Here is a 25,159-nt window from a genome sequence, read left to right on the forward strand (position 1 = left end):
CGATGTGCTACCTACAGCCCCTGAAGGCATCACTAAAACAAGTCTGCTAAAAAGAAACACTGCGCATGCCCAGAGCATCCTCCAAACAGGGAACATGGAGCAGAGCAGTCCACTGCACTAGAAGATGCTGGTGCATCGAAAATCCTCCTTCAACGGGGCTTTTTTTATGGAGCAAATGCTGGGACAGACCTAAGTACGTGAGGACTGAGACGCAGCAGGATGTGCTGCCTGCCCTCCTCCTCCTCCTCCTCCTCCTCCTCCTCCTCCTCCTCCTCCGCAGCGCTCTCGCTGGAAGGAGGGGGGTAACTGAGGAGGAGGGATGGGGGTGGGTGCAGCCTTATCAATAGCAAGTCGCCTCTGATGATCCAGTTCCAACTAGTTCTGCTTGTGGCTGCGAGCTGCTTCGCTCTTCCACGCACGATGCACGAACACGGATCTTGCAGCTTCTCCCAACCTCACAATCACATACAGACTATTTATGACGTTTTCCGCACCTTTTTATGGGATGGCGAATCTGTTCTGATTCATTCTAGAAGTCTGCTAGACGCAGTTCATTACTTATTCATTATAACCCAAGCGCGCACGTAGGGCACATTTGTTAAAGAGAGGCTGAGCCGCGGTCACATGCAGAGATGCAACAACAAAGAACCCCATCATCATCATCATCATCATCATCATCATCATCATCATCATCATCATCAGCATCTCCGCCGCTCAAACGACCAAGTCCCTTTTTTTCCCCCGTTGTAGGTGCTTAGTGCGCGACCAGATGTAATCTGTGTGACGCGGGGAGTGATGTGTGACAGGAGCAGCGTGGCGGCGCCGAGGGAAGCCGTGGAGGAATCACTGCAGTGCAGCAGAGCTGTCAGTCACCGGAGAGGAGGCTGCAGCCCCGGGCGCAGCTGCCGTCTGCAGCCCGAGCAGCGCTCCTCCGAGTCGCCGCTGTCGCGAGATTTCTGCATCCTCCTCACAATAAAAGACTTTTACCGAATGCACGAAAACGCAGACATCTCGAGTTTAGGATTGCATGCTGGCTTTGATATATTATTTCAAGTCTGCGTGCCATGAAATCTTAAACACTACGAGCTTCTTCTTTTTTTAATGAGTCACCCTGTGCTGTTGGAGGCATCATCACCCCACACTCTGCTGCAGCCCCGGCATCTCACCCAGGCGGGGATCCTGCTCATTGCAAGACATAATGAACCTGCGCAGACACGAGCCGTGTACACGCACCGTCACACCACCCTCTCCACGGACCCACTTTCTCAAAATACACACTCACACACACACACAGGCCTGTTCAGACCTCTCTCTCTCCCCCACCCCTCCCTCCGTCGACAGACAGCATCCAATCTGTGCGTCGGGAGGAACCTCCCTCCCCAACCCCTGAACCCGAACCAACCCGCCCTGCTCGCTTATAAATAGTGCGTGAATCACGCCGGCTAGTCTTGGTCTTCAGAAAACTCTCAGGGTTGCAGCAGAACATCCCCCCCACCCCTCTCGTCTGATCCACCCATCACCGTTTTTTCGCCGTTCTGTAGGAAAATCTTACGCATCATCCATCTCCACTCCATTCTTCTCTCCCCTTCCTTTCCGCCCGTATTCTTCTTTTTTTTTTATTATTTCAGCTGTAGTTTGTAGGGGAGGGGGGGTATTTTTCGGCCAGTTGCATGCATTTATCGTCTCCCAAAATGGTTTGCGAGACTAAAATAGTTGCGGACGAACACGAGGCTATACCGGGGAGCAAAAAGGAGGCGATGATGTGGAGCTCCCCCGCCTCCAGCGCGGCTCCGAGCTCCGCCGAGGACGAGGATGCGAGGAAAGATGCGGTTTTCATCCGCGAGTTCGAGCGCGCGGACCAGGAGGAGGTGCGGCGCATCTTTTATGAGGGTATCATGGAGCGGATACCCAACACGGCGTTCAGGGGGATCAGGCGGCAGCACAGGATCCAGTTTTTATATGCTCTTCTGACAGGTAAGTAGCCCTCCACTCTGCATACCTATAGAGCCACTTGTGCGTAAACGTTAAGGCTGCACTTTGTTTCATGTGTGCATCCTAAAGTCATTCATTTGAGGAACTCGTCTTAAATCTGAAGTCCTTTTTCTGGCAGACTCGCCAGTTTAGGCGGAAATCTGTCGCAGCTCCTTTGTTTTTGTTATTGTTGTGTTTTTTGTTGTTGTTTTGGGCCGCCGCGGCGCGCTCTGCGCCGGCACGCCGGCATGGTGGCTCGCCGGCCGCGCAACAAAAGGCACGGCAGGCGCATGGCTGCATGTGTGTAGCCGGGACCGGTGATGATGCGGTGACATGTCGCTGCCGCGAATGCATGAATGAATGAATGAGTGGATTCATTCGAGGATTGGCGCGTATACCAAAACAAACAAAAAGAGAAAAAAAAGAGGGAAAGGAGAAGAGAGGAATGACTCTCCTTTGCGCACACCCCACGTTAAAATCCCCCGCGGTGCGCACACGCACGGCGCTGACGTGCACCCCCTCCTCCCTCCACACATTGCCGCTGCACAGCAAGCAGCTCTGCGCCTGCCGTGCACGGATCTGGTTGGGCTTTTGTAGATGACACGGATTAAAGCCTCCCCCCTCGTAACCTCATGACCTGTGAGCGAGTTTCAGATTCTAGCTTATAAATACACAAATAATAATAATAATAATAATAGGCTAATAATAATAATAATAATAATCATAATAATAATGACAATAATAATAATAATCAAATAATGTTCCAGTGCGACTTGTTTCTTTCTTTTATTTCATTTCCTTTTTTACAATTTAAACTTCGTTTTTTTTTTTTGTTTTTTTTTTTTAATTTTATTTTTAAGAAATTTTACAATATATATGGAAAAAGGGGGAAAAATAGAAAAGGACATTAACAAACGGCACAAATGGGATAATAAAAAAGCACAGGGGGAAAGTGGATCAATATAATGTGTACATTTTAAGAGATAGAGCTAGGTCCAGAATTTAAACTTCGTTTTACTTTAGTGACCAGGGATTAGTTTGCATACCAGAGGAAATACTTCATCCCGCCGGGGTGCAGGGGGACTACCTGCATGGCACGCAACATGCGAGGCGCAGCATCCATCCTGCTTGTTTGTTTTCCTTTGCGCCCCCTGGCGGTGAATCTGATCCCCGACACCTCCGTGAACTGCCCTGGTTTAACGCAACCAGCTCTCCTTTAAACGCTGAGATGAGAAAAGTTTCACCCTGTTAATGTTTGTGTCCCTGCAGCTGTACCCCTGTGACTTACTTCTCAATCTACTGAACGTGGGTTTGTTTCGGAAAAAAAATAACACTGATGTTGTTTCAGTGCATAAGAACGTGATGCTTGTGTTTCTCTTACTGATGCGTATAATTGTCGTTCACTGTGTGCTCTTGTACTTTTTGTCTCTGTGTGGGGTCAAATTCTGCCAAAAATCAAACATGTGATTCTCTCTTCTGACAGGTTTCGTTTACTTTTCTTCCATTTCTCCATAGTAATGTGCTTTTACGTGACCAAATCTGTCACGCTGACCTGCTGTGCACCCCTCATTCTCATGGGTGCACGCTACTACTACAGCAGGAAAGTTATCCAGAGTTATCTGGACTATGCTCTGCACACGGACATGGATGACATAGAGGCTTATTACATGAAACCTACAGGTAAGAAGCAGGAAAAAGCTCACTGTTTTCACTGAATGATGAAGTAGAGGCGTGTGCTTTGTCAGAAGGCAATGCTCCAGCACTGTTTCAAAGAAAAAAGATTATAAAAAGAAAGTTAAAGATGAGGTAAAATAACTGCCGGTGCTTGTTTACTGAGATAAAACCGAGGTGACCAAATGAAAGCCAGGGTGACTGAAACATATATTTCCAACATGGTTTTGTTTAGCGTGTCCTCAGGCAGTGCAGGGGAGAATCATTAAATATGCAGGCCCTCTCCCTGCTTTCCTTCTCCTTCATTCCTACCCCTCCTCCCTATCTGTTTCTCCCTTCCTTCCCCCACTCGTTTCCTCTCTGAGCTCCACTTGGCGACTAGGGTGGGGGCGCAGGGCATCACAGGGCTATTGATTGCACGGAGGATACTGCTGGTATCCTCTGCAGTGCAGTCAGTGGCGGAGAAGCTCATTTCCTTCACTGAAGTTTCTAATTGTAAAAATTGATCCACCTCTTGGTGTTATTTCAAAGCCATCTATCCTCCTCGGGGGGTTTAACACAGGGGGGGAGTGAGTGGCGTCCACTAATCTGGGACACATTTTTGCACATTCCCCTGCCTTGTAACTTCTTGGACGCGTTTATCCCCTGTTAACCCAACGCACGTAGCCAACATGAAAAGCAGGTGTTAGTTAAGCCGGCCAATTGCCCTCCATTGTCCGTTTCTCTCTGACACTGTGCTCTGTGGCTTGATAATCCGTTGCATACACAATTGCAATTTAGCATTCCCATTATTACTGCGGTGCTGTGATGGTTTAGAGGGGGTCAGGCACCACTGCTCTTGGACAATGCTAATTATTACAACCCTGCAAACTGAATGGGCCGGTGGAGATGAACACCTGGGCACACACGTGGGGCTCTGATGGACACACATAACGGATGTTGCTGTCATTTGCTGTAGCACATATGTTCAGTTGGTCTGGGTGGAACGGAAAGTGTGCAAAATCAAACATTTGGCCTCATGTAGGAATTATAGATCAATACTTAAAAATGCAACAAAAGACCATTTTAAAGTCAAAGTGGACTTATTGCATTTTTGACAGTCTCCTTTTCATTCAGTGTGAAAATTAAGTTTGTATAAAGGTGAGCAAGGTTTTAAAGGCCAGAGTTCACTCCGAACAGTTACTATCGCTCACAGACTACCTGAAACACTTGTGTGCCTCTCTGACTTTTCACCCGTTCCGTGTCTCACCAAAAGCCCGCCTGGTGCTCAGTAGGTGTACCTCGAGCGAAAAACAAGCAGCTGTCTCAGAACTGACTTTATTCATGGCAGATTGGTTCTTTCGGGAGGGGGCTCTCGGGTGCACTCACACTAGCTGAGCTGCACCGAACCGTGTCCTGACACGGCTGACCCTCCGTCTTGATTTCCCCCGATGGCTCACACACACTCACACACACACATATTACTCCAGTCGCAGCCGTGCTCCAGCTTGATTGCCCCTCGTACATATGTCATCATGTTGTTACACATCATTAAATACCCTTTTATTTACTTGGAGCTCATAATCTCAGAATCTGCACTGAGGAGAACATGATGATGACTTAACTGACTTTGTGGCTTATTTTAAATCGCTCTGGTCGGAGACAGTCCTCTTACATCTTTCTGAAGCTTCTGGTTTATGCAAGACAATAAACTTCTATTGATCATGCTGCACGATTGCAACTGCATCGTGCCCACGCACACATTTACCAACTGTGCCTGAGACCAGGAATTGTGCCATGTTCCAGCTCAAAACTGAGCACTCAGACTGCCCTGATGAACCCTATTTTAGGGCTCGATCATGCTCAGACGCAGTGCAGATGACCTTTACCAGAGTGCACCTTTCCAAAGATAAGGGAAAAATAGAAAATAGAGCATTTCAGACAAAAGGCGATAAGAGTTGCTTCTGCATTCAACAGCATGACAGGAACTCGTCTGATCTACTCTAGTGAACCCAAAATAAATTGGGAGTCCTGGAGTGTAGAGGAGGAACTATCCAAGGGCAGGAAGAAGTCAGAACAAAGAAAAGACACTTTACTTTACATTTCTTGGCAGTCCAGACTGCAAAATGATTATTTAAGATAAAAAAGTGAGAATGTGACAACACATATATCTCTCCACCTGCAACAACTACAATAACCGCAGCTCTCAACTATGAAATGATTGAATGTGACTTTTAATTTCTAAAAATGTATTATCATTCAAGCTTGAAAATTTCAAAGGAATACAAACAAAAGCAACAGCCGGTGCATCAGTAAGATCGTCAATCAACCTAACGTGCATATTTTTGGACTGTGGGAGGAAGCTGGAGTAGCCAGAGAGAAGCCACGCAAGCACGAGCAGAACATGCAAACCAATATGTAACCAATATGCGTTTTAACAAATAAAGCGGATAAAGGGCTGCAGAGTGGGGAAGTCAGCTACCAATCCACTGGGTGGCAGCAGGCGTGTCCAGGCTTGAGTTTACATTTCAGTGCAGTGCTGTAACGAGTCAGCATTGGGCCTCTGGGAGAGATAGTGAAAGCAGGCCCAGCCCATCAAAAGTCAGGACTAGATGCTCACTGTTTCTCATCACTACATACGTTTATTAATAGATGCTAAGCAGCAGTGACCCAGGGACGTGGGGCTCGATCTCAAAATAATCATCAGGGTTTAACAACCAGAAGTAGTAAAACACTCATCAAACAGAATAAAACATTCAACACCAGACATAAATGGCAAACAGACTGCAGATCTATATATAGTGTTTGTGTAATCTTGACCACTTCAGTAGTTTACAGCCAAAGTCAGCCTATGCAGAGTTTTTTTGGCCTCTTTTACAACCCCATTACTCAGCAATCAGCACATCAGGAGCTCTGCGAAGGTGTTGAAAATGTGGACCGAGGGAGCCAGGGATCAGACCCGCGGATCTCTCGTTAGGAGATAAATGTCCAACCTCCTGATCCGTGGCTACTTAGATATCCGGTGTGGGCTTTTTCCAAAGGATGAAAACACACTTAGTGGGAACATGGGTGGGGAAAGGACGGGTGTCTGATCAGAGTCTTTTACTATCAGTTCTGTTGAGTTCTTCTGATTCAGCTGGCAGCCCTCGTTTGTTTCCCCTCTTTAGATTTCAGTATTGTGTTTTTGTTATGATTTGTCAGTTTCTGTCTTGCATCTAACATAGCAGTGATCCTATCCTATCCTACTTCTACTGTCTAAGATGAACCCATGATTATAATACTGTATCTTTGTTTTCTTCCAATTAATGAACATTATTTAGTACTCTGTGTGACACTGTAATGAGGAAAGCTCAGGTAGAGATGAAATTATGCATAATCGCAACTTTATTGTTGAATGCACGTTGCATTTTTTACTTATTCAGTCACTCTGAAGGCACAAACATCTGGATACTGAGGCAAACCCTGTCTAGAAGAGATAGCCCGTCACCAATATTGGCTGCCAGACAGTCTTACTGTGTGCATTTGAGTGTGTTTATGCAGTTTATGTGTGTGTGAGTTAGTGTTTGTTCTGTTCAAGGGGAGAGGGAGCAGCTTCCCCCACTGATGCCTGCTGTACTTTTTTTAGTCCAGAACGACAGACACAGGCAGAAGGAAAGTGAAAATACGTGAAAGGCAGGAAGGAGGTGAGTGCTAGAGAAATTGAAAAAAAAAAAAAAAAAAAGATGTGGGCATGTGAAGGAGGGGGTGTTCATACTTTGGTTGTGGTAGAGAGAAAAAAAAATGAAGATCTTTCAGGTTTGCATCTAAACAAAGAGGTCTCGTGAGGATATTTCTGACACGTCAGCTGAAACATCTCAGATTAATGAGGCCCGTCTCATTTTATCATCTATTCTTCTGTCCCTCCCTCCATTTGCAATTTGAGGTACCACATTTTTTTCAATTCTTTCCTCTCACCTTTCCTTTCCTTCCTCTGTCTTCCTCCTCCTCTTCCTGTGGGTGTTTCACTTGCGCAGAAGGTGCAGAGGCCCAGCATCCTGGCACCGAGGAAGTGATGTCTCTTTGCACATCGTTAAACGCCCCCCCTTTTCAAAAGCTAAAATTATATGTAATTAGCTTTTAAATTGGCAGCATACACTCATTATTAAAAACATCTAGTATTGCGACTTTTTTTTTTTTATCCCGATTTTTCCCCCCCCTTTTTTTAATCACCCAGTGCTCCTACCTGGGCATTGCCATCCTCTACCAACCCCGGGAGGGCCCTACACAGAGCTCAGGTCTCCTCCTTAACCTGAGGAGTGAGCGGGCCGCTTCGACAGGGTGGGGTTTCTCTGGCCGGACGTAGCGCGTGGAAGGATCACGTTATTCCGGCCAGATCTGCTGCATGTTTTTGTGAGGGTAGCTCAGGGAACATGCAAACTCCACACAGAAAGGCACTTTTGCCAACCCCACCAAGGGTGTGGGCGCTGAGGTCATGGGGGAACTTAACACGCACTCAGCGCCACAACGATCAATAAAGGTATTTATGAAATTATTCATAAAAAAACTATCCATACAGTCAAAACTTGCTGCTCTTCTTGTATTTACATTCTAAAAATAACATCTCCAATTAGGGAAAATTGAAATGAAAAAAAAAAAAAAAAGAAAATCATGATGAGTGTTCATCACTATACTTTGCATTTTAAAGTCTCGATACTTTTTCGATTATAAAATAATAATCAACAAAAAATGTATAAATGTAGTTGTAACGTATACATCCTTCAATAAAATATTACTCTTATAGTTTTTCACAATGTTTAATTGACTGATGGCATTAATTATAAGCCTTCAGTATAAATCTCAATAGACTTCACCTGCTGATCCAAATCTATCAGTAAACAATACTTTTTTGACGATTAATTCAAATAGAAAGCAATTCAAAAGCTGAGGATTCAATGTTAACAGCTCCACTGTTCTAAGAGTGAAACTGGAGGGCTTGTTTGTTGATTGCGTCAGCTCTTCTGAGCTGTTGAGCTGTTCGCTGTTTCGAGGAAGTAGAACCTGTCATCAATAATGTCCTGCAGTCTCATCACCTTCAGCTGGTGTTTTACATTCAACCTAAATCGATACTTAACTAAGGTGCAGGTTGGAGAGGCCCAGTGACACATAGTTAGCAGATTCATTTCGTTTTTTTTTTAACTATCTTGACTATCTATCACAAGGCTACATCATTTTAGAGAAGCAGTTTATGACCTAACAGTTCTAGATGTCTAAATCAGCAGATTGGTCATCAGACAGGAACAGTTTGTATCGTTAAAGCCTGTGAAACTTAAAAAAACATACCATGATGCAAATCAATGTCCCTATTCTAGTTGTGATACGTTGAAATTACATCTCGCAGCTGTATCTATAACCCACACTGATGGCCTTTGACCGTGGTTACAAAGGAACAGCTGGGGCTCGGGTGGCAGCAACATCAATCATCTAACCAGCACAGTAGAGTGGAGGATGTGTGAAAAATAGGGCATGCACCTACAAGCTTGTGTGCAAACAAAACAACAGTGAGCCATGTTGGTTGGCAGTAAGGCAGTTAAAACGAGCAGGAAAGTGCACAAACTGAGCTATTTTGCACTGATGAAGATGTGCCAGGAATGGGTACGAGGACGTTTGTCCTTAATTATTAAATATTAATGCGTCAGGCTTCTTTGCAAACTTGTTTAAGATTAAAGACCAAACTAGTGGAAGATATACGGATTAACGATTTATTGTTTGTGTCTACATTTCTCGATAGTGTCTGACAGTCACCTCCACCCATGATGGAGGAAAAAAGTGCTGATGTGTGGCTTCAGTGTGAGAGGACAGCCCATAGTTGCAGCTTGCACTCTGACTTACAGAGCAGGGAGCGTCTTGATGTTTGCATCAAGGATGTTGTAGAGGACTAGAGGAGAGTTTTGAGAGGTTTTTTTTCTTTGTGAGGGGATGCATTGTTGCAAAAACCAAACAACATAAACATACGGATTAATGAGTAACAAGTAATTAACCAATTAATTCAAATTCAAAATGTGCAAGTAAAACTTTGCTATTATAAAATAATCACTTTTATAAAGATGTGCATACCGGCCACATAAACCGCTGGGGCTTTAATGGATTTGACGTCCCTCGCAACAATGACACACATCCTGTAGACAACAGAAAAAACAGGCCAAATGAGGAGAAACATACAAAGTAAAGCCACTTTCATCCCCAGAGCACTCAGCGTTAGCTTGGGAACTACAGCACGGTGAGGCGGTGTCTAGACTGAACGCCTATCAACTGAATTAGCCCTCTAGGTTTCATCTGAAGGAAATGACAATAATCTTATTAGACGCCATAAAAACCATTCCCGTATGTGTGTACAAGCGTGTGCATTTTGGGAGGAAATTTATGAGATCAGATCCTCATCCTCATACATATATGGACAGAAATGTTTTCATGTCCCTGCGATGCAGCATGAGAATGAAATCTGGAGCTCTGGGAATAATCAGATTGCTGCTTCGGTGAGGAGAGCTGAAAAGGATTTGGAAAACTCTTCCTCGCTTTCTCGTCTTCACTCCCCGCTTGATTTATTTCTTCTGAGATCATCTGTATCCTTCAGGTCCCCTCCCCCCTCTGTAATAGCGGCAGACCCCCCCCCCCCTTTTGTGTCTGTATGGCCCAGCAGCAATAATAGATCCTTTCATGCTCATCACTACTACTGTTAACAGAGATGCCCCGCCATCCTCTTCCTCCACTCACTCCTCCTTTCAGAGGGGACAGATGAATGACTTCTTCTTCTTTGTCCCTCTTGACTCACTTTCTACAAGTTCTTTTTTCTGAGTGAGTAAACTCATTCATACGGGTCACGCGCGCACCAAAACACTGGTGGCGCACTGTATTAATACTACATTGAGCTTAAGCAGCTGCTGAGTCGGGCTACGGGGAGCCTTGATGCCTTGCTCAAAAAGACTTGACCCTTTATTCCTTTTATCCCCTTATGTCCAGTCGGCCTTGTGTTGACTTGTAGAAGATGCAGCTTCTCCCCTCGTATCATTACAATATCACGAAGAAAAGCAGAAATTTACAACTTCAGATAAAGTTTTTGTTTTGTTAAGATTACTTGGTGATTCAGATAAGAAAATATATTGTGACCATTTAAATCTAGAGTCTATGTAATGTTTGCTAAGAAATAAACACAAGTACAGTTAGGTAACGTTTCAGAAACCTCAGCGAGTGTGATGTACTCGATGGTTCTGATGAGTACAGACGTCCTCCCTGATCAAGGTCAGTCGGAGTGCTTCCCAAGCCCAGTCCTCGAGTGTTGCAGACATCACCTCGCTCTCGCACACCTGATACAGACGAAAGAGTCATTCACAGACTTGTGCAGACCTTGCTGACAAGATGATGGTGATTGATTCATTTCCTCGCCATCGATTTCTTTGTCTTTGTTTCAGAAACAGAGAACAGAGACAGACAAACAGATCCAAGTAAAAGCAGTTTCCAAACAGAGACATTGAAACACTGGACAGCTTGGTCTCTCCAAGAGTCTGCAATGAGCTTTAGGAGGCGTCCAGTGGACGACTCAACGAGTGCTCCAGCCATTTGGTGTAGTTTGTTTAGATTTACGTCATTTCTGCACCATATCACAAACTTCATGACAAATTATCCAGTTTTTGTTGGACTCTATTATCCTCACTTATGCCCCGAAGGATAAGTCAGGAGATCTCCAAAGTCACTGGAGCTCACCAGGTGGGGAAAACTAATGCAATCAGTTCAAAAACCATTGAAGTTCATTCCGGCTCAAAGTGGTTGCTAGGCTCTCCAGCCCACATATTGATTGATAGCAGAGCTATAAAAGGAAAATATCTACAGCTGCAAAAGCCAGTTTTACTTTGGTTCTGCTGTGACATTTAGACATCTCATTTGCTGTGCCTCTTCTACTTTCATCCCGCTGCTATCTGCGAGCTAGCAGATGAAATACGCCTCTAAGGCCATGCAGTTTCAACAGCAGCACAAGCAGATGCAGCAGATGTTCCCTGAGAAATGATGTCAGAAGCTTTAGCAGTCAATACACCCTTCTTAGCTTTTGTGAAAACGGGAGAAACAGAGGGGAGGAGGCATGGGATGAGATGTAAAATGTCAATTCTTCATGTTGTCTTTTCAGCGTGGATCATTGTCCCATGTGATTCAGGTGATCTTTCTGCAGCACGGTGTTCAGTAAAGTACCCGGTCTGATGATAAGCAGAGAGGTCGAGCGGGGCTCGCCACAGATCTCTCCCTGTGCTGTCCTCATTCCTGCCAAAGGCTCAGTCCAGACAGATGGTCAAGAGGCCCCCACCCCACTCGCTCAAGCACGCGAGCCCACATACACCAAGCATAATGATTCCCACACTGTGCCAAAGAAGCTGACATCGCAGCTATGACATTTGCCAATGATGAAACCTCCTTCTCATCATTAGTGGCCACAGCGAAGCACTCAAGCGCTTGACAATGTGCAGGTCTGAGTTGTGTACATGATTGTTTAAGAAAACGATCATCCAACAAAGTTCAAAATAATCATCTGTGTACCGTATTTTCCGCACTATAAGGCGCACCGTATTATAAGGTGCACCTTCAATGAATGACGTATTTTAAAACTTTTTCCATATATAAGGCGCACCGCATTATAAGGCGCTACAGTAGAGGTTGGGGTTACGTTATGCATCCATTAGACCAAGGGTCGGCAACCCGCGGCTCTTTCATCCTTATACTGCGGCTCTGAGTGGCTTGGGAAAATAAATTACAAAAAAAGAACTAAGTATTTAATTGAAGTGTATTTTATTTGTGTTAGGTCTTTAATATTTTAGTTCTAAATTGGAAGATTATTGTGATCTTGACATATTAGAATAAATATATTTTATTGTTTTTCGTCGCTCAAAATACGTATGGTTACGTCTATGGTTATACGTCTATATGTCTATGGTTGCGAGACCTGTTGCGGTCAATATTGATCAATATATAAGGCTCACTGGATTATAAGGTGCATGGTCAGCTTTTGAAAAAATTTAAGGCTTTTATGCGCCTTATAGTGCGGAAAATATGGTACTTGTTTTCAAAAAGCAACAATTTAAATGCATTTTGGGATGGTTGAGAGTGTAAACTCCACATTAACCGGGCCGACATTTCTTTCTACTTAATTGATCCCGAGGGAAATTCAAGCCTCTGCTTTTAACGCGTCACTAGTTTGACGAGCAGTGGGCTGCCAGTTTACCGGCACCCGGGGAGCCATTCTCAACCTCAGTTGCCATCCTGGGGGCTTGAACCTGGGTCCTCCAGACCCAAGCCCACAGAGGTCACAGAGGTCAGGCTACCACTCCCCCCGCTAGCCTAACCCTCCCCATAGATAAAGCTTGTGATAGTCCTTTTTCATGTATGACTAGGTCATAGGTCATCTGCTACATCTCCACCAGGGTGACAGGATGCTGTTTTACATATCCAGGGTGTCCAGGACACGGCACAGCTGCACATGTGTAAGCTGAGGATCTCCCAGCTACTAAAAAGGAAATGTCCACACCTCTAACAGATTAGTGAATCACCGGTTGCACGCCTTACAAGCGCAGGGACTTCTTGTGGTTGGCTGCTGCAACCTGCATATCACTGTTTTTTGTTGTTGTTGTTGTTGTTTTTTTTGATTCAGTAACAGAAGCGTCTGGATCAGCTTAACACAAGCCTGCAGGGGCATCAAATCCCTGCAAACACGCGGGGCTTCAGCAGAAGCGTGACGTCACTACCCCCACCTGTTTCTATGTCCGCGAGTGAGAGATTCAGCAGAAACAAGCGAGGAACAGAGGTTGTCCGTAAAGGTGTGAAAGGGAGAGTTAGGCTACAAGGAGAATGAGGATTCAGAGCTCACGGACAGCAGGTCCACAGGTCAGCATCTGTCAGTCACAGAACTGCAGATTTACTTTACCCATAACAAACAGATGGCATGCAGCATATGACATTAGCAGGAGCGGGTATTTACACATAGTTACGAAACAACAAAAGCAGAGGGCCTTTTTTCTTTGAAAGATTATCATCAGTAAAGAAGTTAAGCCATGTACACTATTTAAAAATCACAATCCAGCTGGGAATCACCTCAAAACAAGACCCACAGTGAGATAACAAAGAAACAAGTGTTACTTTTTGCATTTAAGTTGAACTGAAGATGTTCTAGATCTTATTCTTACTGATTTGTCTATCTAATCTGTGTTATTACCTTTGAAAAAGGTTTTCACGGGTGGAAAGGAAATAAAGTTTACAGCTTCCTAAATTATAGCTTAAAATTTTTTGAAATTGATGTTAAAAAGGGCCGATATTTAAGCTCTTACTTCATGGTGGAGGTGCATTGCCGGCTGACATTTTTTACCCATGTTGTTCTAACCTTGTTTGTCTTTTTTATAGAAGTGCTTATAAGTGTATATAAGTGTTTTTTTTTATGTCCTCATACATCAGCTACAGCAAATCCTGATTTCTGTACCAGCTGCTTTAAAAATACCACCAGTCTTCAGTTTGACATCAAAGTTGAAGTTTTAAACACAATCCAAATTTTGTAAAGTAGAAAAAACGCCACATTTCTAAATCTAATGCCCAAAACTGTCTTTAAATTCTTTTGAAACGTGTGCATATCAGTGCAGCAGCTCTGCAAAGAGTTTAATCAGCAAAGTCTTACTGAGAGGCCGATGCCATTAGGCCGTATTCTTTCCAACCCGTTCATCAACTTGCTTTATTGTTTGTTATTGACTCTCTTCACTCACAACGTTTAAAGTACAACAACATGATGCCGTTAACATAAGTACAGGACGCTCCTCTTGCCTTGAGCTGATGTTGTTTACCACCCTATTGCAACAGCTCCTATCCAGTTTTGGCTTTCAGGGAACTGAAAGCCAAAACTGACTCGTTCTTTGAGGTTGGTTTGATGCCGACTTACGTTTCCCTCCTGCAGCGACTGGTTAACTGCAGAAGAATATCAGCATGACAGGGATTTTAGATGTGATCAAAGGTTTCACAGGTTACCGAAGCCACTAAATGTGAGGAACTCCACATAAAAGAAAAGACAGTTTTCATTGAAGCAAAAATCAAAAGCATCTCGGTGACAGGTTTAAACTCCTGCTCGTCACTTTTAATCTTTAAAGAGTAATTAGATATTTTGAGGAATGTGCACATTAGATAAATCAGAGGGTTTGCACCTCATTTGTGCAACTAAATATGAATTTAGCAGACAGACACTCAGTAAGCTTAACACAAAGATTCTAGTAAAATAAAATGAGCATTATAATTTGATTAGACGCCGTAAATTACTGAGCTTTTCTGGGATGCAGTTTCGCTTGTTGCATTCTGTTAAATGAAAGAGCAGGAGGCTCAGTAGCTACTGATCAGAGATGCACCAACTTGCTTTTATCCATCTTGATTTGTGGTTTTTGTCAAAGCACTCACCTGCTGATTTCAGTTTTATTTCTAAAAAAACTACAACCAAGTCTCTGCAGGTCTTTTACTATTAATGAAGGCCAGGAATCAAACCAGCAACCCACCAACTGATAGATGACTTTTTTTTTGTTTACCGTAAAGTTAGTATAAATTGCCATCTTAGTGTAAATTAAACTCACAATTAAAACAAAAGACATGCCAGTACCAGCAATCACCAGTTAAAACCAACCAATCCTTTGCACTAATACCTTTTTTAAAGAAAGCTTATAGCTAAATATATCTTTTATATGCTCTGTTTATAAATATATAAAAAAAAAATATATATTTATTTTTCTGTTCTGTAGCACTTTGAGATTACTAAATATAAAGTGCGTTATAAATAAAATGTATTATTATTATTATTATTATTATTATTATTATTATTTTATTTTTTTATTGAACACAATTTCTAAACAGGAAAAACACATTTTATACAAACTGCTAGTAGAGGAAATATAATATAAGGAAATAGAACATTTTGGGAGGTATCATGAACAAGAGACATATACACAAAAATAAAGTAGACAAGTAAAGTTAATAACAAAGGAAGAGTAAGGCATTTTAAAGCAAATAGCATCTACATTTCAGAAAGAGACTTAAAATAAAAGATACTTTGATATAATAATTAATTGATTATTAGTTAATATTTTTTTTTTGTTTTTGAGTTATTTGACTTAATATTTTTTATAGAGACAAAAAAACTTTAAATCATTTAAAACATTGCAAAGAGTACTTCATTTTTCTCCACTTACAACAGTGTATATGATATTTAGCCAGTAAGAGAATGACATTAACCAAGAAGGACACTGATTTGTAAATGGTATCTATGTAAAAAATAATATTAGCGATTTTTAATTTTGGAATGTCATTAATTTTTAAAGATAGCCAATTTCTAATTTCACGCCAAAAAGTTTGTGAGACAGGACACATTTATTATCATTATTACTAGTGCCAGTATGAAAGCTTTGCTGTAACTCCAGTAGATCTAATTCAACTTTTTTTTCTCCTTTTTTTTTCTTTTTTTGCTCTGCCAGGCTCGTGTTTCTGGGTGGCCGTGCTGGACGGGCGGGTGGTGGGCCTGGTGGCGGCGCAGGGCCACGAGGAGGACAACACCGTGGAGCTGCGCCGCATGTCGGTGGACTCGCGCTACCGCGGCAAGGGCATCGCCAAGTCGCTGGGCCGGCGTGTGCTGGAGTACGCCGTGCGCAACAACTACGCCGCCGTGGTGCTCGGCACGACGGCCGTCAAGCTGGCGGCCCACAAGCTGTACGAGTCGCTGGGCTTCCGCCGGACCGGCCAGAGCGACGACCACCGGCTACCCGGCATGAGCCGCTCGGCGCTGGAGAGGCTGTTCTTCCAGATCCGCCACAGCCGCTACCGCCTGCAGCTCCGCGAGGAGTGAGAGGTGACGGAGGGCGATGGAGGGAGAGGGAGAGGGAGATGGAGATGGAGATGGAGAGAGCAATAACCCCTCTTCACCTGAGAGCCTCGACTGCATCCTCTCCTCTGACAACTTTTATTTATTTTGTGTCATTAGAAAATTATCTTTGCGTAACAATTCTATTTCATCTTAAAGCCACTAACTTTTTTTTAAATTACTTTTATGCTTTTGTTGCTGTTGATTTTGTATTATGCTTTTACATTTTTAAACATCATTTTTTTCTCTTCCTCTATTTTATTTACCTTTTTTTTGTATGTTAACCCCTCCTTTCGACTGTGGGAGAAAAATATTGGCTTTTTTTTTTCTTTTTTGAAGAGATCTATCCGGCATCCCAGCTAAGCGCTGTCCCCAGCCCCTTTTGTCCTCAAGATCATGCGAACCAAACCAAAACTCCCAACCACTCCAACACCCCCCCCCAGTTTACCCTTCCCCCAACACTTCAGCCCCCCCACCCCCCCATTCCCTCCATTTTCCCACAGTGGCATTCAGCTGACAGGTTTAGAGGCAAGTGAGGGCAACGGGACATTTGCATTTTGCTGCTTTGGGGGGGTGGGAGAGAACTGTTGACGGGTGGGGAGGGGCGGATATGGCTTCCTTGAGAAGAGATGTACACACACACACACACGCACACACACACACACTAATGGGTTATGGTTTTGAGATGCAAACTCAGACTACCTTAAGTCCTGCAGAGCTGCATTTTGTGTGTGCTTTATGTACAGAATCTGATCTCTCACACACACGCACACACGCACGCACGCGCACACACACACACACGCACACGCACACACACAAACACACACACATCATATGGCTGAGAGCCTCAAAGACACCATATTGGAACACAGCGAGTGTATTACTGACCCCCACCATGAGAGGAGGATGGCAGGATGATCACCGGAATATGAGCTCCGTCTGCATCCTCACACACCTTCTTCACTCTCCTCACTGGTGATTTGATTAGATCTCTTTTTTTTTTTCCTTTTTTCTTTGTCAGTTATTGACTCGTTTTTCACACTGGAGCTGTGTGATTGGTTGAGATGGAAGGAGGGCGGAGCTTTGTCACTGTAGTGTCACACCGACAGGCCCTAAGATAGGATCTACAGTAGCTGCATGTCAAGAGTTTTGTGTGCATGTGTGTGTTATTGTCGGGAGCACGTCCCTTTGTTTGTACGTACGTATGTGTGATAAGGCGGCGGTTGGACTTGACACCGAGCCGCGACAGCGAGTGATTCATCTTTTTCGCTAAGAGTCAAGTAATACCTAAATTATCACAACTACTTTCTAACTAATTGAATGATGGTCAACTTTAATCTTTTGAACATGTTCACAGTTTAACTGATAATTTGTAATTTTATAATTTTAAAAGAATTTTACCAAGTTTAAATATGCAAATTTCACTGTCAAAACTACGACAATGAATAAGTAGCTGCAGTCTGCACTTCACATGCGTAAATCCCGGAGTTTGAGGAACAACTCGGGTTGGAAGTGACTACTAGCAATACCGACAATACAAGACTGAGCACAAACGGGACATGTTACTTATCCGAACACATACATTGGCTTTTCCCAATATTTATATTGTGTATACAAGTGAAGACTCATGTAGCAAATGTCAAGATTTCTTTTTTTGGCATAATAGGTCTCTTTGTCTCCACGCTCCTATCAATCAACCAGCAGTAGATTCAGCTTAAGTTGTGTCACTGAACTGTTTATAAAAAGGAAAATATAACAAAAAAAAACACATAAGATGAAAAATAGGAAAAAAAAGACAAATGTATTTGTTACAAAGTTATCACTGACCGTCCATGCCATGCTTTCCTTTCCCGTTTAAACTCTCCCTGCCATTTATGAACCTGTCTGCAACCCTGGGCGACTCCATGCACCCTCCATCTGAACCCCGGACCCCCTCTACCGATCCCATCCATTTCCTTTCCGTCTTTGCATGTGCCCCAGAGCTTTGCTGCACTGCTTTAATAACTTCATTTGAAGCTTGCTGGACCAGTCCTAGACCCTGTACCTACTGTGATGTCATCTAGGCAGCATGACACCTCCTCTGCAGTGATGGGATGGACTGGTGCAGAGTTGCACATGATGTATGGTTGTGTGTGCATGGCTGCGATGCAGGAGACCTGCAGTTTGAGATAGAAACTCTGTGTGTATGTGTGTGTGTGTATGTGTGTGTAGGGGGGTGTGATAAGAGTGGATGCAGACATGAAACACTCACTACCTGCATCGCTGCCTGGATGACATGCCTGCCAGCCAACCAACTGTAGAATGCAAAAAGCAATGCAAGTGTGGCATGCCTCTGTACCCAGTGTGTGTACGGTGCCTGCCCTGGAAACACATACAAAAAAATGACATAAATGTACTATATATACTACATACACGTATATAAATATATATATAAATATATAAATAAGCCTCTTTTTAAGAACATAGAAATATGTGTCTAAAAAAAAGAAAGAAAGAAAAAACTACCATTTGCATGAAATGTGTCTTTGAATGCAATATAACTTTTAAGGGGAGAAACTCAGACCACATGACATACAGTTGAATTTTATTAATGGTTTATGTTATTTTAAATGATATTAATCCACTCTGATCAAGGGAAGGGTGTAAAATCAGTACCAGCCACAAGCAAGAGCTGAAAATCTTTTCAAGACGGCCAGCTGCTCTTCAAGCTCGTCGCTGGCTGGAGGTCAAGAAAGTTCCTCCTTTTGGTCACAGTGGAAGTGAAGGATCGAGACTCGAAGCATCACCGCTTTTTTTTGTTACATCTGCATGTGGTAGTGCTTTCTAGGGCTTTAAGTCTTAGTGGTTATTCGATGATGGTGCAAAAGCACATTTTGCAAAATCCTGTGACTTATTATGACAATAAGTACTCCAGGTGACAGTTCTGATTCCTGTTTAGTGTCCTCAAATTCCCAAAAGTGCACATTGCATACATATTTTTAAGTTTCTTTATTTCTTGCCACACAATTATTTACTTAGAATTGGATTTATAAAATTCCCACACCAGACAAGAGTTTACCTGAGTTTACCTTTAAAACACCACTGTATGTCAGATCCCGAGGTGCAACAGTTTCTTCCCCTTAACGCTCTTTGTTAAAGCCACATGAAATTAATTATATCAAGATGAGGCTTATCAGATTTACATGTTTTTAGTCATTTAAATCAAGCCAATCCACAATTTACTTGTGAAATTGTAATTCTAACATCAATTCTAAAGTGCTGAAAACGTCAAACAGGACTGTTTTCAGACGTTTTCTTTGGACCAATGTGTGGAGGATGCCTCACACCTTCTTGATGCATCTGCTTTGAACTTGGTTGCTACTGGAGAATCAGAAGAGAAGCAGATTTTATTTTGTGACATCTCTCGAACAACGGCTATTACTGGTCTTCGTACTCTAGTTCTCGTTGAACCAGTAGTAGCGACATGTTAGTGACAACCGAACTTAAGTGTGAACGAAAGCAGGGAAAGCTCAGTGGTGTGACAGTCCAGGATAGTTTTTTCTTTTTCATTATCACCTCGGTTCTGATATCAGTTATCCCTGCTAGCGTGTTCAGGCCCTTCACACCAGTCTCTCTAGGATTATCTTGAAAGTGAGAGCGAGAGGTGAACGTCAATGGATCTCGAGGAAGAATGTGAAGTCTGTCGACTGTGAGCCATTTCTGCTGCTGCCAATCTCAGTTTTAGTCTGATAAAAAATTCAAAGCTCCTTGTATTCTGGCAGATTATAATCCATAATGGTACATACTATACGACAAAGGTCAAATCTTTCAAAAATGCCTTTGCCAAGGCCTTATGCACTAAAATCAAGCGCTGGACTTCAAATATCTTGTGGACTGAATGGCTAAAGCTAGTTTAAGGATGATTTTGAATCGTTAAGATGAAGTGCACTGACTACAATGCATTTATTTCCAGTCCGAGCAATGTCTGTTTTATATTTTATGTGAATGCTGTGCCCTCTAAAGTCTCACTTCTGTTTAACATTGGTTTTACCTACTAAATGTTGGAATGTAGTAAACCGTTAGGGAACATCTAAAAGAGTGTAATTAAGCACCGTTCCTCTCCAATGTTCTGCTGATGTACAATCCCAAAAAAACAATCTAAGGGTCCGTTCACACTTGCAACTCGATAAAGCAGAAGATAATGCATTTAATTCAGTTTGACAGGAAATAATCCTGGTTTGTTCACCATCATTTGTAATACTAAAGCTGTTAAGTGTTAATTGGTTTAGCCTGTTTGGAAGCAGACTGAGACCCGCTTTTACCAAGGTTCAAGTGAACCGCACTACCAGGAGTTTACTTTAATCGAGACCAAACATGCCGAGTGTAAACGCACCCTGACACTTTTTCTGTTTGGATTCCTCTTTCTTGTTTGAGAGAGAGTATCCTTTCCTAAAGGATTGGGTTGACGAGGGTATGCTGCGTAAATTCCTGTTAGGGAACTCTCCTTTAGTTTAGAGAACTTTGGTACAGAGAAATGATCATCAACAGAGGCACATGGTGAGGCGATGGAAGCTAAAGCTTCTACTTAAGCTTTTTTTTTTATATTACCTGGCAACCTTAAGCTTTGGTCATTATTAAACCAAACTGTAAGTACTTATCATGGTCAATTCTCCTTCGATTCAACTAAACAAGAGGAGCCTATCGTTCCAAACTGCACAAATGTAAAGACCCTGTGGGTGTGCCGTGTTACTCTGATGATGTCCATGCTCAAAAGTATTGGGGGCAAACGCTCATAGGCATGAATGTAAACTGCCAACATCTTGTTTTAAATCTTTTCTGGTTGCTTTTTACTTTGTGAACGAGGAAAAACAGTGGAAAGAGGGTAAAGAGTAGCCATTGGTTCTTTTTATTAAATGACTAACCCCTCCATTAGATGTTAAACATTTTGTGCAATTGTAAATAGCTGTATCTCAACTGATGTTTTATATACTGCAACCTGTCAACTCTGCTGGTGTGATTGGATCCTGATGGAAGCTCATTTATGTCTCAGAAAATGGTGGTGGACTGGAATGTTCCACATGACGAGGAGGGCGAGGGAGGAATGTGCCACATTGGCAGTTAACAGAGGGGGTGTGTGGGGTGGAGGAGGTCTGCAGCAAAACAGAGCTCCACAGCATGGACTCCCTCTCTCTCTCTTCCTCCGGTGTGGACTTTGCTCCCTTGTGGCAAATACAGAAGGACTCACTCTGGACTTTGGCCACAGGTGCCAAGACTGCATAAGCACTTGTAGCACAACTGTGTCTTGTTTTGCTATTTCTGTACAGTACTGGTACTTTTCATTTTCTTTTGCTTTCTCCGTTCTTTCTTTTATCTCTTTTTTTTAAACTTTTCCTATGACGATTATTGATGAAGTTTCTCTTTCTCCTGTATTATCAACTGTACGTACCATAAGCGTATTTTGCAGGAAATGACATCATAATGTATGATTCGTACTACAACCCATGGCTATTTTTGTTAGGTGGAAATTTGCTAGAGGGGGTGGTACCTGCTGCATTTTTATTCCAGACACTGCTATATTTTGGTGAACACAGTCTTATAACAACTTATAATTTGGAAACAAAATCCTGTGCATGTGCCATTGAATCAAGCAATAAGTATAAACAGACAAAACAACAAAATAATTATACATTATCTACATTGATTTTAATTCAAACAAAACGTAAAATGCTGCACTGATATTATGTCCCTCATACTGTATCAAATATTGGCATTGTAACATTACAACTTATATCAAAGCCTGATGGGGGAGTTTGTAAAAATGTTTCTTTTGTTTGTTTGTTTTGTTTTTTTGTATTTTTCTTTAAAAGATGTGTCAAAGATATTTGAAATAAGAAGACCTGTTAATGGATGTGAAAAGAGGAGCAGTTCAAGCTGACAGGGGGGAAAAATGGTGCCATCACTCTGAAAATGCTTTTCTGCTATTAATCCCGTAACTGAGCGTTTGAACAACCAGGTTGACTTCAACGAACAAGCAATGCAACTTTAACTCCGCAACTCTGTCAGTGTGACGCAAATGACATTCAAAGTACTTCTTTGACTCTTCGAGTTCATCACTGTAAAGCTGTAAAGTATATTTTACTGTAAATAGCGCATTGGGGTTATTTTTACTCCTTTTGTAACTACAACTGTGGATTTAAAATATATTTTAAAAAAAGATTTAAAGAGATTCTACTGTAGTGCAGGTGTCTTAATCTGCACTCGATCACCACGACCCCACACTGAGCGATAGCAAACACTTTCAGAGGAAACAGTGTGCACCATCTTAGACCTGGTGTCTTTGTCCAGCAGCACTGGTTCAGACACAGCCTTTCTCGTCCCCCCCCCCCTCCTGTCTGCTTGAGCTCTCAAGATTAAGAGTTAAAGCACTGCGCCGGCAGCAGCTCTGTTAGCTAATAGCTCACACCAGCCCTGGCCATGGATGCCAGCAGCTCTGGACTGAGCTGTGTAGCTACAGCGAGCAGCTGCAGAGCAAAGGCACTCGCTGCCACGGAGCCTTGTCATGGTGGTCGTTCGTTGCCAGGAAACCAAGCTATACAAAGCACAGTAGGAGGCTGATAGACAGGCACACTGTGGGAGGCAGACTGGTCCAACCAGTTGGCCATGATAAAGGAATCAAAGAGGAAACTAATGGATAGATGGAAGGACTTGAGGGGCAAGGGTATGTGAAATTGCCAAAGACAGTTTTATTGGACCTCTAACAGGAGGGAAGCATTGGCTACGGCGAGGAATTGGAGAGCAGGGACCCTTAGCATTTAAAGTGGAGCAGTGAATAAATAGCACAACAAGCCCATTAACTCATTGAGGCTACATGAAGGGATGCAAACGTGAGTAAAGCAGGGTCAAAACCGTAGTGCAGAGGGATACAGTAATGGGGGAGCCGTGGTGTGGTGACAACAAGAATCCCCTCAGACATAAAAGAGATGACAATAAATCAAAAGGCACATCTGGTTCATCCAGTCTGCCCAAACCTCAGTGAGACTGCAGTGGCCATTTTTTCTTTTTCTTGGTGTCCACTGGTTTTCAGTTCCCTTTAGTCCATTCCTTTGAAAGACTGCTGTATTATCACACCAGGATTACTGCTATTATTGTGACTTTTAACTTTCTTTTATACTGACTACAACTGGAAAACTGTACAGATGTAAAGATGGGGTTTCTTGCATTATGATGATGACTGAAACATGGATGTAAATATATTGTATCAATTAAAAAAAAAAGGCTGCATTAAGCTTTTTCATGCCGCATCAGTAAAATGTGTTTGTTTACTTTTTTTTTCTTGTTACTGTTCAAAAGCAGAGAAGAGAGAGGTAGTTAAGAGAAACCTGAGGTAAGCATTAGATAAAGCAATATAAATGTTAGCATTTTCAGCCACAAGGATATGTGCGTCAGGGTGTAATTACACCTATACATTTCAAGGCAGCAAGGGAAAGCACATGCTGTTGCCCTTGACAACTGAGTCCTCGGAGGTGCTGTCTGAAAACAGCTTCTGTTGATGGCACAGGCCATAAAACCGAGGGCATCACCCAGTCAAATGAAAATGCTTGAAGGTTCATGAACACTTCCAAAATGATATCCACAGTTGCGCATATTAATTTGGTCAGATAGGAAGGAAACATGAATAAAACAATGTTGTTCTGACCATGGGGCAATACTGCAGTGCTGCTGCAGTGGCTTCAAATCAACTGATGTCCGAGCAGTTCATAACAAACTGAAAAGTGTTTTGTTGGCATATGATTTACCTGCAAGCAGCTCTGAACACGTGTCCAAAAAGCGCTGAGAGCCTTCTTGAATGTGCACACACCAGCCTCATGTCTCCCCTCCAGGGGGCGGGGGTGCTAGCCAACACACAAAGAAAGAATAGGGAGGCAGATTTCCATAACACTGTGCATTGAAGTGACTCTGATCTGCTCATACTGACCTGGTGAGAAAAGCCTGTCCAGCACCAACGAGGGCCCGTGACGCTGAGGAAACTACCAAGATTTAAGCACAAGTAGCTCTGCTAATTATTCCACGTGCCACATTTGTTCTGATTTAAACACTGACATGTCAAATAACTGTCTTCCAAGAGGAGGATATATTTCAAATTTCTAAAAAGGGTTAGACTTTGATTTAAATGCCACATGGCGTATAGTTGTTTCAGTTTTTTTGCGATTTAATTGCAGATCAGTGTGAAAAGTGCAAATAGAGTCTCACTGGCTGTCAGACACGAGGACATTCAGTCAGTGTGCTGCGAAGCTGGAGAATGTGTGCTCTGCATGTGTATTTCTGATTTGTGGACTATGTGTGTGTGTATATGAGTGTGAGACAGAAAGAAAGACAAATAAATCAAAATGGTGAGTGGGTTAGAGCCAAACAAGCTGATCAAAGATTAGCAGGAGAGAACGAAGAGCTGGATGCTCACAGCTGAGGGAAATTAGATAATCTGCTTTGAGACGTGCAAATGCACTCAGACCGGCAGTTACCAGAAACAGAAAATATCACGGCTTCATGGTGTCTGTTACATCCATCATTCTTTACCGGCAATAAATTATCATTGTGATTTGTCGTACAAATTCTACAAATGCTAAAACAAAGCAGACAAAGTAGTTCAAGATATTCAGATGAATCCCA

General features: G+C 42.8%; 1 protein-coding gene across 1 annotated transcript; it reads left to right on the forward strand.

The window, feature by feature from the left end:
* The first annotated feature begins 1,464 nt into the window (after positions 1-1,464).
* Positions 1,465-23,787, forward strand: nat8l (N-acetyltransferase 8-like). Its single transcript, XM_061710028.1, has 3 exons — positions 1,465-1,974; positions 3,487-3,651; positions 16,131-23,787. Exons 1-3 carry the CDS (start codon positions 1,671-1,673, stop codon positions 16,496-16,498), a joined length of 837 nt encoding a protein of 278 aa, XP_061566012.1. The 5' UTR covers positions 1,465-1,670; the 3' UTR covers positions 16,499-23,787.
* Positions 23,788-25,159: the final 1,372 nt, after the last annotated feature.

The sequence above is a fragment of the Cololabis saira genome, chromosome 20 (genome assembly GCF_033807715.1).
Source record: "Cololabis saira isolate AMF1-May2022 chromosome 20, fColSai1.1, whole genome shotgun sequence".
Taxonomy (NCBI): domain Eukaryota; kingdom Metazoa; phylum Chordata; class Actinopteri; order Beloniformes; family Belonidae; genus Cololabis; species Cololabis saira.

Coding starts and splice junctions, on each gene's coding strand:
- nat8l (XM_061710028.1), top strand. CDS start 1,671: ATGCATTTATCGTCTCCCAAAATGGTTTGCGAGACTAAAATAGTTGCG. Junction 1,975..3,486: donor TTTATATGCTCTTCTGACAG/GTAAGTAGCCCT, acceptor ATTTCTCCATAG/TAATGTGCTTTTACGTGACC. Junction 3,652..16,130: donor TTATTACATGAAACCTACAG/GTAAGAAGCAGG, acceptor TTGCTCTGCCAG/GCTCGTGTTTCTGGGTGGCC.